At 39.7% G+C, this 17,267-nt stretch overlaps 1 protein-coding gene across 4 annotated transcripts in view; it reads left to right on the top strand.

The window, feature by feature from the left end:
* The window catches only part of sbno2b (strawberry notch homolog 2b), a 42,276-nt gene extending 25,333 nt beyond the window's left edge, over positions 1–16,943 (top strand). For all 4 annotated transcript variants that reach the window (XM_081384588.1, XM_081384590.1, XM_081384589.1 and 1 more), the window contains 28 exons: positions 4,424–4,570; positions 4,805–4,888; positions 4,988–5,087; positions 5,181–5,341; positions 6,123–6,256; positions 6,366–6,456; positions 6,586–6,729; positions 7,408–7,525; positions 7,607–7,712; positions 7,801–7,954; positions 8,730–8,906; positions 8,995–9,092; positions 9,359–9,441; positions 9,531–9,716; positions 9,854–9,975; positions 10,074–10,205; positions 10,297–10,432; positions 10,547–10,659; positions 11,286–11,357; positions 11,454–11,562; positions 11,655–11,726; positions 11,817–11,960; positions 12,045–12,139; positions 12,516–12,608; positions 12,802–12,933; positions 13,109–13,185; positions 13,272–13,462; positions 13,609–16,943. In XM_081384588.1, the coding sequence (XP_081240714.1) occupies positions 4,424–4,570; positions 4,805–4,888; positions 4,988–5,087; positions 5,181–5,341; positions 6,123–6,256; positions 6,366–6,456; positions 6,586–6,729; positions 7,408–7,525; positions 7,607–7,712; positions 7,801–7,954; positions 8,730–8,906; positions 8,995–9,092; positions 9,359–9,441; positions 9,531–9,716; positions 9,854–9,975; positions 10,074–10,205; positions 10,297–10,432; positions 10,547–10,659; positions 11,286–11,357; positions 11,454–11,562; positions 11,655–11,726; positions 11,817–11,960; positions 12,045–12,139; positions 12,516–12,608; positions 12,802–12,933; positions 13,109–13,185; positions 13,272–13,462; positions 13,609–14,414 (4,077 nt within the window). In that variant the 3' untranslated portion in view covers positions 14,415–16,943. The remainder of the gene's footprint in view (positions 1–4,423; positions 4,571–4,804; positions 4,889–4,987; positions 5,088–5,180; positions 5,342–6,122; positions 6,257–6,365; positions 6,457–6,585; positions 6,730–7,407; positions 7,526–7,606; positions 7,713–7,800; positions 7,955–8,729; positions 8,907–8,994; positions 9,093–9,358; positions 9,442–9,530; positions 9,717–9,853; positions 9,976–10,073; positions 10,206–10,296; positions 10,433–10,546; positions 10,660–11,285; positions 11,358–11,453; positions 11,563–11,654; positions 11,727–11,816; positions 11,961–12,044; positions 12,140–12,515; positions 12,609–12,801; positions 12,934–13,108; positions 13,186–13,271; positions 13,463–13,608) is intronic.
* The last annotated feature ends 324 nt before the right edge of the window (positions 16,944–17,267 follow it).

Raw genomic sequence — 17,267 nt, 5'->3', positions numbered from 1 at the left:
TGTATTGCATGAATTTGTACTGGAAGGCACTTCCCTTTATTTCGGTCATCATGAATTGTCTGATATCTAAGAGGTTTGGAGCTCTATTTTGGGCCTGTGGCAGGGCGACACTCGTGTTTTACGGGAACAGTGTGATGTAAAATGCTGTTAAGGCACATTGAGCCTTCGCTTCCCAAACCGACGACCTGCAGCGCTGCATGACATGAACCACATCTCCCTTTTGTACAGTCTTCTTTCTTGCACCTTTCCTCATTTTTTGTTTTTGTTTCTTTCGTTCAGTTGTTTTGTTTTGTCTGTTCTTCTGCTTGTCCGTTCTTTCGTTTGTCTGTTTCGTTTGAACGTTCTTTTTTAATTCGTCTGTTTTCGCTTTCTTTAGGTTTGCATATGTTCTTTTGTTTGTTCATTCTTATTTTTTAGGTCATCTGTTCGTTCTTACTTTTCTTGTTGGTTTGCATTGCTTGTTCGTTTCTTCGTTTGTTCGTCCAATCTTTTGGTTGTTTGTCTGCTCTTTCTTTCATTCTTTCTTCCTCTCTCCCTCTCTTTCCTTTCCTTCTTTCTTGTAGTTCATTCATTCGCCATTTTATTTGTTCTATCTTTTTTCTTTCTTTAGGCCATTTGCCCTTTCTTCTTTCCGTTTGCCTGGTATTTCTTTCCATTTGCATGATTTCTTTCTTGCGGTCATTTGTCTTATTTCTTTCTTTAAATTTCTCCTGTCCTTTGCCTTCTTTTTTTTTTCTTATCTATTTCCTTGATCTTTATCTCTCTCCTAACTAAATGAAATAAATAGGACATAAAACCCATCAGGAAGCTTGATGTGAAAATCTGGCAGTGACGCTTTAGGCTTGTCTGCAGTTTTCCCGTCAGTGCTTGTTGGGAAGGTTCAGTAAGTGTCATGCTGTGGTGTAACCTGACACATTGTCGTAATAATGAGGCTTTATTACAGTACGGGAGTGTCAGATGTTTGTGTGTTTTCTCCCTCTTGTACACACCAGCTTTGCTCATCTTACACAAGAGTGCGGCCACCAAGCTTGTCTTGCAGGTGCATGTTTTTCCTTATTTTTCATACAGGAAACAATTGCGCAGGCTTACAGTAAATGATGCATTTCTGGTGGTCCCCACAGTCGAGCGCTGCCAGCTCATCTCTACCGGGTTTGTGTATATTTCCCCCCTGGCAATGATTTTCAAAGCTCTTCTACTGTAAATCACTGGCTGACAGGTTATTTTTTGTCATTTTCGTGTCATTTCCAGCTTTTGGTTGTTAAATGTTTATGCTGACAATGCATGGTGGTGCCTGCCGAATGGAAAAAAAGGCTTTAGGAAACTACCATCTTCGCCCCAACCCAAACAGACAATTCAGCATTCTTCAAAGAAGCCATGGTTTTACAGAGCACCGCATCTAAAAACCAAACCAAACTGAAATTGTCCGTTCACAATGCTGGAAAGTGTTGAACCGTTGCAGGATTTTTCTTGGTGACTCCAGGTTATGGAGTTCAGGTTAGCCTGCCCTGTGGACGAAAACCGTGGTGGGATTTACAATGGATAGAAAACAAATGCAAGGATTTTCCTCAGTATAAGTGCCTCCTTTGCGACAACATTGTGTTTCTGTAAGTGCAGAAGTGAGCATGTTAAGAGACATTGGTCATGAAGTAACATCAGAATATGACATTTAGTTTCAAGTAACAACTAAATTAAATGTTTAACACACCGCAACAGAATATGGTTGTCAGTCATGTATGTGAGTTTCTATAACCAAAATCATCCTGTAAATTTCAGAAAACCCTTGCTGTGTGAACGGAACCGGACTGGACAACTAGTTGCCCATCACGTCACACAACTAAAGCCTCATTTAATAGGTCACTGGCTCTTAGACCGCACTGTTTTGCATATTGCAAATGGCATCTTAAGGATATGACAGTAAATGTGTTTTCCTTCATGGAAATGTTTTACTACATGGCATCACTGATCAAGCGCAAGTGATCAAATGTGCAAATACTCGACTTAAGCATGCTAAAATTTGTTGTTGATTTTTTGAACAATCGGTTAGTTGTTGTTACAGCTCTACATAAGTATAATGAAATATCAAAGAAGCCAGAGAACAATGATGGATTTCACTGGGACAATGAAAGTGACCCTCAAACCTTAAGGGTGGAACTGTTACTGTTTATGTACATGCTGTTTTACCTCGTGATCATGTGAAAGGACTCGATTTAGTCTGGCAAACATCCATCCTCGCTCAGAAACAAAAGATGGTTTTATTCAGCTGATGTCACTGAGTTCATGTAAGGCCACTCAGTGGTGGGTGGAATGAATTCCTTCATTACATATTCTGTGTGAACGTTACATTTACCTTTGTCAAGTATTTTAAACGGTTAAATGTTTCTCATTTCTTGCTTTCCTTCTCATTTATTAGTTTTTGCTGTTCGATTCAAGCAAACACATTTCATTAAAATTGCCACTCCGTCATCCTGAAGCGGGGGAATCCCTGTTTGCTGGCTCAGCAGTGGAGAAAAAGGAGTGGAGAGAGGAGGTGGCCTGGCCTTCCAGGAAGTCTCGCCTTGTTCCTTGTGGTTGCCCGAGAATGTACAAAGTCAAATTCTGCTGTTGCCAGTTGCTAAGCAATATCCAAAGTCATTTCACTTAGAGAATTGCAGAAGTTTTATGTTTTTTTGTTCACTTCTGGGATCTCTTTGTTCCGTTTGGCAGTGCTCTGTAAACGTGTCCTCAGAAGATCAAAGGAAGCATAAAATACGTTACAACATGATTCTGATAGCAAATGACGACACCAGCCGTTTGATCAGTTTAAATGGGCAGGTTGTGAATCCCCCACTGATGTTTCTGGCAGCGCTTTCTGAAGTGCTGTCACTACTGAATTGAGCATTTCCTGGGTTTTCAGTGGAAGTAGAGCGGAGATGGTCTAGATCAGGTCCCTGGTGGAACGTTGCCATTCTATATATGGGCATAAATGTGTTTTTCTCCGTTGTAAAGTCATTCTGTCTTCCACAAGCATCCTTCCCATCACAATGAAATCAATGAGCAACAACATTTGAATGCGGAAAGACGACTTAGCCACTGCCTGGAGACTGAAACACTGTTGCTTAAACAGTCAACTTATTATGATGTGAACTTACTAAAAGCTGGTTGACACTGTTACAGTAAATGCAACATTTGAAACATGAATTTAAAAAAAAAAAAAAATAGTAATGAATGATTAATGAATGAGATCATAGATAAAAAAGAAACGATGCATGGTCGCGTTTTCCACTCTCAGTTTCATGTCACTGCTTTCAATCTATGTTTATTATCTCCATAATCAAGTATAGAGGAAGTACAATGACTTTGAATTCATGGCTTCTGACGAAACTTCTGAAAGAGCATGCAATCAAGCTCAGATGTTCTCACAAAACTGCCATGACCCATCTAACATCACAAACAACATGCACACTTTCATATTGCACCAAAGTCACGTTTCCCAGCATCTCTGAAATGCCTCGTGCGCATTATCAGCGATTTTATGCACGAGTGCAAAAAGAATACCGGTATCTAAAGTTATGAATTTTGACGTATTGAATTTGAACGTGTTTTAAATTATAAACAGCTTATTTTGGTGTCTACTTCAGTCTGACTCACTTTTCTTCTTAACTTTTAGAAATTGTTCCCATTAATGAAGTGGATCGAATACCACGGCTCCTGGCCACACTCCAGTTCCTAGTTGTTTACCATTTACTGATTTTCCTCGAACAGTAAAGGGTTCTTGGAAAATCTTGGCTGTATGGGGAGTGTCTCAGGCCCCTTCAGATCCCTCACACATTCCACTAGCTTGCAACAACAATTTTACTACAAAAGCCTCTGATTAGCTGAGTGCATTGTCCTTTAAACCAAATCCAGATTATAATGCTGTAGTGTTGCCTGCGACATACCATCTCTGCACTTCATCTGCTTAATAACACTGTGTTAATTAGATTGGTGGTTCAGTGGTTTAAGGTATATTTACTGTGAATACATTTCACAGCCATCTTTAACCCTGATCTGAATTATATGGTTCTTTATGGCGAAACCGGACAATTTAAACTCCATAATTTGTTTTGAATGTTCCGCAATCTCCACCACATTCAGACCTAGTATTAACGTGTGTTTCAAAGACAGATATTTTATGAAGTCATTCCTAAGGTGTGTTCACATTTACCGTTGCTCGGCCAGATTTTGTAGGCGAAATCCAGTCATTCCAATAGGAACATCAGGACGAAAAAATTCACAGATTTCGCTCAAGTTGGTTGTGCTTGATACATCTCTATGCATTTACTCTGACTTTTTTTGCGTACAAAATTTCCCGCGCCCTTAATTTTCATGAAATCTTTTCCGTTACTTTGGACCATGTTGGCAATTATACTGATTGGTAAATTGTTCTTGTTTTCTTTTCTATCAGGACCTCTCTTGTCTAGATGATCTACCAATCTTCTCCCCTACGACCGACTCCTTATCCGTATACACCAATACTGATATCCTCAGGACTGATGTGACATCCAATGTACCCACGATATGGGACATCAAAACACCAGCATCAGTCCAGGAGGTAAGGCTAATTCCTGACCGCAAATGCTGATGTTAAACTTAACTGATGGTTTACCAGTGTTTTTTGGCATTTGTGTTGAATTACTATTATTAGCATAGTAGCAGAAACCACACCTGTGAGTGACACACCCACAAACTGAACATTTGTTCCCACTCTTATAGTAAAGCATGTGATCTTTCTGTTGACTTTAACTTTTTTTTCTTTCTTTCTTTTGTTTCTCTTGTTCCTCGTCAGGTGAATTCTAACAGGTTTCAAGGTTCAAAGTCTTTTGATGACATCGCTGCTATCATTAGTACACCACCCATAGGAAGTTATCAGGCAAGTCTCAATCAACAGTTCAGTCAAACAGCGCATTATGTCTTTGTTTCTCTTTCTGTTTTTCCTTATCTATTTTAATCTTATCACACGTTTACACAGAGACCCCCAACACAGCTAGAAGAGGAAGAGGAAGTCGAGGTGGAGGAGGCTGAAGAGCTGGGTCATGTTGACACTTATGCAGACTACAGGCCCTCTAAATGTGAGCGTTGTTTTGTTTGTTTTTGCACACATTTCTTGGCTATTAATCACTAGAAGATTCATAATGTTTTTGCTCTCTGTTTCGCTGCCTCAGCCAAGATAGGAAAATCCCACCCAGACCGAGTGGTCGAAACCAACACTTTATCTAGCGTACCTCCTCCAGATATCACCTACACCCTGTCCATCCCAGAGGCCACCATAAATGGCGGCCTGCTCTCTGCTTTGCAGCTGGAGGCCATTATCTATGCCTGCCAGGTACCCCTGAACAAACTTTGCCTTTCTTTTCCCATAACATGCAACATTTTTTAAAACAACATGCACAACAACAAATTGAAATAATATAACGGACTGTACTCTTCCTATGTGAACTCTCACATAGAGACCAAAATATCTAATGTCTAATTTCATTAATTATTTTGAGGCTATTTACAAACAATTTTAAATTGTTTAGATCCTGCACTATTTGTTTTTGATTTATTTAATTTCATTTATTGTTTTATTTTGAGACTATTTACAAAAAATATTCAATTGTTTAGATCCTGCACTATTTGTTTGTTTTATTTCATTTCATTTATTGTTTTATTTTGAGACTATTTAAAAAAAAAAAAAAAATTAACTGGTCAAATCCCAATTTCCCAACCTTATTTGTCATTCAAAAATGTTATGACCAAAACGATTTACTATGAACCCCCTGAGACTTTAATTAATGCGAAATATAATGCATTGCCATTTAATAATCATCAAATGTTAATAATTTGGAATGAATTCAGTTAAAACAGTTAATTAAAACAAACTTGTTTGATTATTTTCATACATTCAGGTGAATGTTCTTTTTATTCTTTTAATTTTATACTATGTTTTAAAAGTTCTACAGTATCATTCAGTTCAGCATGGGCTTTCCTGTTTCTCACAAAACCCTCGATCATAAAGCCATCGTAAAATCAGCTTCAGACTCTTTGTCTGCAAATATTTTTTACTTTCTCATCATACTTGGTACAAACAGGCCATTAATATAGTCTTCTTTATAACACTACAGCAACATGAAGTGATTCTGCAGAACAACCAGCGGGCCGGCTTCCTCATCGGGGACGGCGCCGGAGTGGGCAAAGGCCGCACAGTGGCTGGCATCATTTTAGAAAACTACTCAAAGGGAAGAAAGAAATCACTATGGTAAGCCATCTCCAGCATCATCAAGTCCTGTAAAACCCACACCATTGACTCTCCCACATCAAACACAGACTCTGGATCAGTTGCCTCATCGTTCTCATCTCTCCTCCAGGTTCAGCGTCTCCAATGACCTGAAATATGACGCAGAGAGAGATCTCCAAGACATCAATGCACCCAATATACAAGTGCATGCCTTGAATAAGGTCACTATTACTGCGTGGCTCAATATGGCAGCCCTGTTGATGGAGATTACGTTTCCAGTGTAGCTCATTCTCACAGACTTTCCCCATAGCTCTGCTCGATGTGTCTAACTGTAACTGTTTTCCGTGCAGATAAAGTATGGAGACACCGCTACCTCAGAAGGGGTCCTGTTTGCGACCTACTCAGCACTGATTGGGGAGAGTCAGGCAGGCGGCCAACACCGAACGCGTCTAAAGCAGATCCTAGACTGGTGTGAGCCGGGTTTTGATGGAGTTGTATCCTTTACCCTCTATGGAGTTAATGTTCATAACATAGATTTTGCGTGCAAGGATTTTATAACTTTTTGTTGCCCTTACCCCTTGCAAAATAAAAGTATTTTTATTATATTATATAATAACAAAAATATTATAAATTTTCACTCTAAAATATTATACTTATTAAAATATAAATATTAATTAAAAGAATTTCTGGAATATATATAAAATTGAAAAAAAAATGATGAAAAAAAATAATAATATTAAAATATACATAATATTACATATTAATATATTGTACAATATTTTTTATATTATTATATCATTTTCTAAATGTTTTTTTCTTACCAGAATTAGGATATCATTCTATCAATATCATTCAATTTAATTCAGTAATTCTTTCTTTGTATATAACTTTTTGCAGTAATATTGTTTTAAGTCAGCAGTAGTGGTGTATATTTATAACAAATATACATCATTTTTATGTTTATTTATAGTATAATATTGTGTTAAATCATTTTTATTTCTTACTCTTAAAATACATTTGGTCGAATTGTTATCAGAAGTTCAGAAGTTATCTGTGGACTTCTGTGAGGGCCTGTTTTCACCCTCAGTTTTTTGTTTTTTTTAAACAATCCTCTGTAAAAAATGAAGGTGAACATAAAGTTGGCTTTACCCTTGACCACAAGCGACCCATAGATTATATTTGATGAATGCCACAAAGCCAAAAATGCTACGTCCACAAAGATGGGCAAGGCCGTGCTGGATCTGCAGAACAAGTTGCCGTTGGCCAGAGTGGTGTACGCCAGTGCCACAGGTGAGTCTCTGCACTGCAGAACACTTGCAGTACTCCATATTATGCCAGAGGTTTAAAGTGAAGGACTCTTGTGTTTCTCAGGTGCCTCAGAGCCAAAGAACATGATCTACATGAGCCGTCTGGGAATCTGGGGAGAGGGAACTCCCTTTAGAACCTTTGATGACTTCCTCCACACCGTTGAGAAGAGGTTTGTATAGGACCACAAACTTGTTGCTGGCAAATATGAAAATGAATATTTTTTTTATATGAAATCTGAACGTACTTTTCATTTATAGGGGCGTGGGGGCAATGGAGATCGTTGCAATGGATATGAAGGTCAGCGGGATGTACATTGCACGCCAACTCAGCTTCTCAGGAGTTTCATTCCACATAGAAGAGATCAGCTTGGATGACGATTTCAAACTTGTGTACAACAAAGCTGCTAAACTTGTGAGTTCCGAGGATATATATATATATATATATATATATATATATATATATATTTTAAGGATTCTTTGGTGAATAGAAAGTTTAAATGAATAGCATTTATTTGAAATAAAAATCTTTACTTTTTATCCATTTAATACATCCTTGCTAAATAAAAGTGTTAATTTCTTCTTCTTTTTCAAAAAAAAACAACAACTAAAAAATCTCCACTGAAAAAGTTGATGTCTATAGAAATATTTCACCCAAGAAAATTATCCTGGCTGCACTTTTCCATACAATGAAAGTGAATAGAGACTAGGGCTGTTAAGCTCCAAAACAACAACCTTTTACCATAAAGCTATCATAAAAGTTATCAGATATATTCCAAACCTTCTGAAGCCAGATACAAAACCATTATTAAACTGAAAATGTATCCATTACTGATAATCTTCCCCTGAAATGACCAAGCTACAGCAGAGGGCAAGATTTTCAATAAAAATGGTTAAATTTCAGACTGTTCATCACACAAAACTATTGAATAGCTTCAGAAGACATTGAATACAGCGCAATTGTAATACTTTTACCATACAAGTGTTTTTTTAAATATTGGAGTTTGATACCTCCAGTCCCCATTCACTTGGCCAGGATATATGGGTGAGTGAGAGTAAATGCTGACCAAATTGTCATTTTTGAGTGAACCCTTACCTTTAAATGTAGTACGGCAAGTCAAGTACCTGAACTGGATTGTAAAATAGGAAATTATGCTGTGTATACATATCTGACACAATCTCCTCTGCAGTGGGCGGAAGCTTTGGCTGTGTTCATGCAGGCTGCTGACGAGCTCTGCATGAGCTCCAGGAAGTCCCTGTGGGGTCAGTTTTGGTCATCCCACCAGCGTTTCTTTAAATACCTCTGCATTGCCGCCAAGGTGCGCTGCCTGGTGGAACTGGCCAAAAAGGAGTTAAAAGCAGGAAAGGTCAGTCACATTAGAGAGCCTGAACTCTTCCTTATGAAACATTATTTGTTGCAATAGGCATTTTACACTCTTTCTTTGTTCTCTCTAGTGTGTTGTGATTGGTCTGCAGTCAACAGGTGAGGCTCGAACCAGAGAAGTCCTTGATGAAAACGACGGACGCTTAGACAGATTTGTGTCCGCTGCTGAGTAAGTGAATTTTGGGGATCATTGAAACCTTTCTTAAATATACGGCCACCTTATGACTACTTCTTTCCAGAGTAGTGCTCTTGCGGTTTCAGAATGATAGAAAGGTTTCTCATTATTTGTATTACTGTGGTCATTTCACAGTCCATGTATCATTCTGAAACCTATGTGTAAGTGTTATTTGATAAGAACCACTTCCTTAATCCAATCCCAATTACACAAAAACTCTTTTTCTGCCTTAACACAATATCGTGTTTGTGGTTTCTCAGGGGTGTGTTTCAGTCTCTAGTCCTCAAACACTTTCCATCAGAGAAGCAGAGGAGAGAAAAAGGAACGGTGAACAAGAGGAAACGTGAGTTGTGTCGCACACTAGTAAAGTTGTCCATACGTTGCCCTGTCTTTGCTTTCTACCTCATGGTTTGATTGAACGTTCTCCTGCAGGTAAGCCACGGGGCCGACAGCCAAAGCAACCCCGACACGGCGCTGATGTAGTTGGAGTTATCAACATCAGCGATGACAGCAGCACTGAGTCTGACGTCTTGGACAGTGACTCCAACTCCTCACCTGACTCGGTCCAAGACAACAGTGATGATGTCATTTTTGTCGATCAAACTAGCTATCAAATGGGTATGTTGAATTGGTATTTTACTGTGCAACTTGTATTATCTCCATTTATCCTGATGATTTTTTTTCGATCCTGAAGTTGCTTACAGCACCTTTAATGTAAGTGTATGCTATTGTTTTTTGCTCTATTTCTTCCTTAGCACGCTTAGAGGAAATGAAAAAAGGGCTTCTCAACAAGATCGCTGAGCTGGGAAAAGAACTACCACTCAACACACTGGATGAGCTCATCGATAAATTTGGAGGTCCAGAAAAAGTATCAGAGGTTATTATTTATGTATTTGTTCTTGTGGTCCAAGAATTGTTATACCTCAAAAACAAGGTTGTGTTAAAGCGCTAAACATGCTTTGTGTATGCGCCCAGATGACGGGACGTAAAGGCAGAGTGGTGCGTCGGTCTGATGGCACTGTCCAATACGAGTCCCGCGCTGAGCAGGGCCACACCATCGACCAAATCAACATCAAAGAGAAAGATCGCTTCATGAATGGAGAGAAGGTGAGGGCAAGTCTCAACAAGGAAATCTGCTACCTTTAGACTCTGATTTCGTTTGTGCATTCAGTAAAATGGTTTGCCTTACTCCATTCAGGTGGTAGCCATAATATCAGAAGCGGCCAGTTCAGGGATCTCACTTCAGGCTGACAGAAGGGTGAAGAACCAGCGTCGAAGAGTTCACATGACCCTGGAGCTGCCTTGGAGTGCGGACAGGGCCATCCAGCAGTTTGGTGAGTAGCATTAACTCATGTCTACCAACCTCTGACCTTGTCATCAAAACTCTCTTCCCATAAAGAGTGTAACCGTACCACAACCTCTAACTGACAACCCTTTGTGTTCTTCAGGTCGCACTCATCGTTCCAACCAGGTCACAGCTCCAGAGTATGTCTTCCTTATCTCTGAACTGGCGGGCGAGCGGCGATTTGCGTCCATTGTGGCAAAGAGGCTGGAAAGCCTGGTGCGTCCCTGACATGCAAACTCCTATTCTTTTCTGACTGCATATGGTTCATACACACTGTGTTTAACGTGGTGAATTATGGTTATAATGGAGTGATAATGTAATGAGAGATATTCCAACTAGGGATGTGACCAAAGCCCAAATTCAAATTCGGAAAGGCATGGAAAATGAGTAAAGCTTTCTACGGAGCCCCAAAAGGGACATGGTTAGGCTTGCTGGAGTAGTTGGTTACATTACAGTACATTAGATTTCACTTGTCACGTGAAGATAGTAAGGAGAGATGACTGCTACTCCCTATATACAGAGTACGTGTGATTGCAAATTCGTGAATTTGCGTGAATTTAAAAGCGATTTTAATACCCCACATATTGATTGCAGCTCCCTGATACCCGCAAATTATATACAAAAATAATTACCCGTATTTTACGTATTTTTTATTTATGTCTATAGGGGCTCTGTAGAATGCGTCATTTCTTTTCCAAACATAGTAATCGGCTTTGGGCACATCCCTAGTTCCGACTTTTAAAAAACTTCCATTCCGTACTGGTCACATACTCTTATACATCATACACATACATCTCTCCTCTGGTGCTGACATTTCTAATCTTTGTGTTTGTTTTTCACAGGGAGCTCTGACTCATGGTGACAGGAGGGCCACAGAGTCTAGAGATCTGAGCAAATACAACTTTGAAAATAAAGTGAGTAACTGTTTCAAATAGGACAGTAACACTGTTAAGAAAATACTCAGATAAGTCATGTCCTAACCCGTGGTCTATTTTGGCTTTTCTTCGCAGTATGGCACCAAAGCTCTAGATAAGATTACCAAAACCATCCTTGGTCAGATCGAAAGCAAGGTACCCCCTCCAAAGGACTATCCTGGTGGCGACGCCAAGTTCTTTCGTGGTAAATGGGCTCTATTTTTGCATTGCTCTCTTAAGATGTGGATCAGCTAGAACATTGATCTCACCAAAGCCACCAATGCCTCCTTATCTTAGACATGAAGCTCGGTATGGTGGACGTAGGCATGCTCTGCAGTCAATCACGGTTGGGCATCAACACTGAAAAAGGTGAGGTTTCCACAAGAGTCATATCGTACATTTCATCACAGGCACACATCCACGTATTTGCCCTGACCATTTGACTCCTCTCCGTTTCAGACTGCAATATCACCAAGTTCCTCAACCGGATACTGGGCCTGGAGGTACACAAACAGAACTCCCTCTTCCAGTATTTCACTGACAATTTTGACTACTTGATCGAAAAGGACAAGAAAGATGGCAAATATGATATGGGAATACTGGGTAAGCAGCACTTCTTCTAGTTGGGTGGTACTTTAAGCTGCATTGATCTGCTTAGGTGACAACCAAGTATCTGCTTTCTCTCAGATCTGGCTCCAGGCAATGATCAGATCTATGAGGAGACACATGAGAAGTTTCTGACTGCGGGAAATCCTCAAGATGGTCAAGTTATCCTGTATAAGGTTCGTCTTTTTAAGAAGTGTGCATGAAAGTTGAAGACACTCGAAGTTGAACTGATTCTATAATGATGAGGTTATTACAAACCAGCTCTTTAACGGCTGAGAGCTCAGAAAACATGCCTAAGGCACAGGAGTTTCATGCGTGACACACGCTATCTCTTTCACCAAGAGCAACGTTTATTTTTGACGGCTTATGCAATGGGAACTAGTTTCCCAGCCGTTAAGTACTTCCTTGAGCGAGAATAAACCACTCTCTGTGAACTTTCTGTTTTGCATAGATTTTGGATCCAAGCATAAGAACATGTTGGACACCTGTCCAACCATTTGGACAAGTTTGACAAACATTATCTCTGACAGAAATGTTTGTTTTGTTGCGCAGATAAGTGTAGATAGAGGGATGCCTTGGTCGGAGGCTCTTCAGAAGGTCCAAAATCTCAGCAACCCGGATGAAGGTTTCTATTTATCCCATAAAGTGAGTATTTGGGCATAGAGGCAAAAAAAAACCTCTTCTTTCCAAATTTGCATATAGTTTCATTTTAGTAAAACAGGAAAGATGGTTGCTTGGAAGAACCTTCCTGTTCAAGGGGGAAGGAGGGTTCATGTGTAATTAGAGTTCTTCCTTAGTTGTCTGATGTTGAACATGTTGGTGCCTGTCTCTTTTGCAGTTAAGAGGTAGCTACCCATGCGTGCTGCTAGCTGTGCAGGGCCGGGAGGACAACATGATCATCTATAAACCAAACATTGGCAAGCAGGCCCAAATGGAAAGCCTTGATAAACTTAAACAAAAATACCACAAGGTGTGTTCAACCTCTTCACCATACATGAAATAATCTCTAAATAAAGTTATTGGAAAAAGAGACCTTCCTGAAAGTGACACCTGTAGAGCTGCTGTGAAAAACCTCTCTGCTGCCATCTAGTGAGCATTATGGGTTTACGACACTGTCTGAGTGATGTTTTCTACCCTTGCTTCAGGTCACACCAGAGGAGGCACAGGGTAGCTGGGAAAACCAGTTCACTTTCTCCTTCAGGAAATGTAGCCATGCTAACTGGTGAGAAAAGAGACTGTCCCAGCTTCTGACTTGGTACTAGCCAAACTGAGCTCAGAGAATCTAATGTGTATGCTTGTTTTATGCAGGAACGGGAGATGCAAGAAGATAGAGGACGGTCAAGAGTGTATAATGGGCACTCGGTTGCGTCAGTACCACATGTTGTGCGGTGCTCTACTCCGTGTGTGGAAGCGTGTGTCTGATGTGGTTGCTGATATCACCAGCACCAGCATTCTACAAATTGTTCGCCTTAAGACCAAAGACAGCAACAAACAAGTTGGTGAGTTAACCTGTTGACTCACTAGCAGATTGTGATGCTCTGGACTGATAATAAAAAAGGTTGTTGGTTCTGACCCTGCTAGGACACCATTCCAATCGTTCTAGGGAAGTCGGCATCTTGTAATCATTGTTCTTTCTTTCACCTAGGTATAAAAATTCCAGAGACCTGCGTGTCAAAGGTGCGTCAGGAGTTGCTGAGGATGGATGCCGAGGTGAAGCAGCGACGCCAAGAGAAGGAGCAGCAAGCGCAAGAGCAGCGTCAGGCTGAGGAACAGCAGAGACTGATGGTGCAGCGTCAGCGTCAAGAGTTCTTGTCAAATTTCTTCGCCCCGTCTTTGCAAGCTCCCAGCTTACCCAACCCTAACATCTTCACCCCGTTTCCTTCCCTAAAAAACCCCTTGGAGGAAATCCTGGACCTGACAGTTCACAATACCTCTCCCTCCTCCCAAGTGAGCACTCAAACTGTGCTGAGTGTAGACAACCTCACTGGGCCACCCGAACCTTCAGTGGATGACTTTAACATTGAAGCATTTATTCAGCAGCAGCAGCAGCAACAACCACAGCAGGAGAGCCAGTCCACACAGGAAAGCAGTACAGCACGGGACACTGACCTGTATGACATGATACTGTCCTTGGACTCATTTATGCCAACCCCTAGCCAAAATGACCCCGCCTCTTCCACCTCAGATGCACCTTTGTCGGTACCCATGGTCTTGCCAAGTTCCTTCTCTTCTTCGATGTCCCAATTCACTCCAGCGCCGCTCACACCGTCCTCGTCTTCTTCCTCTTTGTCGCAAGTCTCTCTCCCCCCTACAGACCAGCAAATGCTCCCGTTACCGAACAGCCACTGCAGCTCTGAAGCCATTTTAAACGTACGGGAAGTTTTGAACAGCATGCTGCAAAGTGGAACAGAACCACGCTACTCCGTCATTCAGTACCAACAACCCGAGTGAGACGCTGCTTGTGGTAGTCTCCAGTAAACGCACACACTCAGGGCTGTAGTCTGACCACTGTCGGCGCCATGCTCCACCTCTGGCCTGGGACCCACAAGCATGAGATTCTGCTTCACAAGATGGGGGAAGTTCGGTGTTTGCTCTGTTCTCGAGTCAAGGATGATCCCCACACAGTTTGTCTTGAAACTGCATGCCAGAACTTCATGATAGTTATCGAGTTGGTCATCCCAGTTTCAACATCCTGAGTTTTATACCCTGGGACTTTAAAGAGAATTGATTTACCAAAAATTGTTCAAGCTCAAGTCAGAAAATGACTTAAGGTTTGTATAAGTTATATCGTACCACATCGGACAGGATATTTTGCTTAAGTTCCTTAAGATTTTGCTCATGCGGGAATAAAAAGATATTTAAGGTACCCTTTTGGTTCATCACTGGATGAACCCTCTGGAGAACCTCAGATGTTCTTTTGAGTCCTCAAAAATCTTCAATATATATTTGAAATGCCTCAAAGATGTTCTTTTATAAAGGGGTCTACTGTCTTCAGAGTTACTGTTTGTGTGTTCCTCATGGAGCATTCTAGACTCTGTGCCTAGTGGTTCTTCAAAGGGTTCGGCCAATGTTCCGGCGGGAGGAACTGGTGCCATGGGTATCTTTTTTTTTTTTCCCTCTTGTATCATTTTTGTGGCCAAAGATTCCGTGTGGGCCCAGCTGAAGTACAAACCGCACATATGCAAGACGTACCACAAAGTTTGCTTCAGCAAGGAGCTTAAGCTTTGTTTTGCATCGGACAATCATCAGCTTTACATTTCCATGATGAACTTCTGTTAGACAAAACACTTTTCCTGAGGAGCAAGAGAACAGGCTACTGTCGAAATGTGCCTTTGGAACATACAGTGGAATGTAGACGTAAACACATACTCCTGTGCTGTCACTGTGCAGATGTTTGTAATGTATTTATTGCCTTTATTTATCAGGCCTTGAAACAGCGTGCTAGTAGGAGAGCGTGACTACCTACAGATCACTTACCTGTGCAGCTGTCTCTCTGTTGTTCTAAAATAGAACAGTCTGTCCTGCTGTCCCCCGTCTCGCAATGTAACGGTAACAATCTATTCGCTGACTGATTGGTTGATCCCAAAAGGGCTTTAGTCACACTTAATCCCTGTAATAGTACAATCTTTTCACTGTGACCTTAAGATATACGATCCAGTGCGGAAACAAACAGACTTCCGATGTAAAACGCATCCAGGGTACAGTCAAGAAAGGGCAATACAACTTTTATCTAGCTGAATTGAAGCCCTTTATTTAATAAGTTAATTAAAAAAAATGTTATTTGTTACGTCTATAAGAATTACTTGATTATTTGTATTTAATTTTAAAGGGACATGTTTTATATTATTGTTTTTATTTTATGTTTTAATGATACTATATTTGTAATTGTGCAGACAGAAGACAATCTGGCAGGCAAACAAAATGACACAATTTAAAGCAAAATTGAGTTTTTGCTCTGTTCTTTACTGTTGCACTGGATGGTTAAATATATTTCAGTTTAGTATACATTCTTAAATATTTCCACTGCAAAATTGAACTGAAACCCAAATATTAACTTCGTAGCTCTACGGCGTTAAAACCATTCCCTATCTCAGAATGAAATTCATGAACAATTAGTTAAAGATGTTTTATATATAAATGTCTAATGTCTGCGTAAAGAAAAAATTATTGTATGTAAAATCCTATCCGTGATCAAATATTATTTATTTATCCTTTACTGCTTATTCTCTGCACAAATTTCTTATTTTATTCTTTTCATTAAGGGAAATTCTTTCAGCCACATTTGCACTTGAAACTTTTTGTGTGAAATTGTTACACATTCAGCGTGTAATTCCCATTATATTGAATGAAATTGTTCCATAATATTTAGTACATCTAATAGTTTTAACCTCACAAGTGATCCACATAGTCGGTTTTCTCAGTGCCTCCCCAAAAACAGCCAATGAGAAAGATGAACATGGGACTTGAGTTTCTGTTATGCATTCTAATAAAGCATCTTATGCAACAAAAGGCCATGAAAGGTCAAATTTAACCCTTTGTTGCTAATTAGAAATCCAATTGACTCGCTCTGTGTATGATTTGCACTAAAACAGCATAAATGAGTTTCTGTCTTGTGTGTGTGAGATCCAGTGCTGCCAAGTTTGTTTGCTCTTGACCCTTATGGGAATGTTCAATACTGTAAACATCTCGATTTATTGGCTTCGCTTTTATATATATTTACGTAATTTATTGCTATGAAAAAAAAACATGCTACTGACTATGTATCTTGAACCATTTTATTCCTGTTCTTATTGGTTATGCTTTTGTCATTTTCTATAGGCCTATTTATAATTTAGATCCAATTGTATATATTGTAAAAACAAAATGTGCCTTTTGACTGTTTCTTAAAGAAATTGTTTTCTACATGTACCTAAAGAAAGGAACATATTACAGTTCGAACTTTATTAACAAAGCAAAAAATAAAATGTTCAGAAGTTCTGAGTTTGTGTTTTTTGGTTAATTATTTAAAATGGTTATATTGTTATGTTTTTGTGAACTGAAATATTTGCCAGTATTAACATTTTAGTTCTGCTGACAGTTGAAAAACAAAATTATTATTATTATTTTTTTTTTACATTCGTGTTGAATTATATCTAGACTTTTAGTGGTTGTAGCTTTTTAATTGTACTTAATTGTTTTAATATAAAAAAGTTTTAGAAGTCTTTCCCTTTGAAAGTTTACTGTTGCCCCCTAGTGGTCACCGGTCCACTGGTTGAGAACAATTGATCTAAGATTATTCTAGGTTGCCTATTTTAAAGGATACCA

The sequence above is a fragment of the Scardinius erythrophthalmus genome (genome assembly GCF_964197995.2).
Source record: "Scardinius erythrophthalmus genome assembly, chromosome: 14".
NCBI classification, from domain to species: domain Eukaryota; kingdom Metazoa; phylum Chordata; class Actinopteri; order Cypriniformes; family Leuciscidae; genus Scardinius; species Scardinius erythrophthalmus.
Note: the sequence above shows the minus strand (reverse complement) of the source record. Positions and strands in the feature narration are given on the sequence as shown.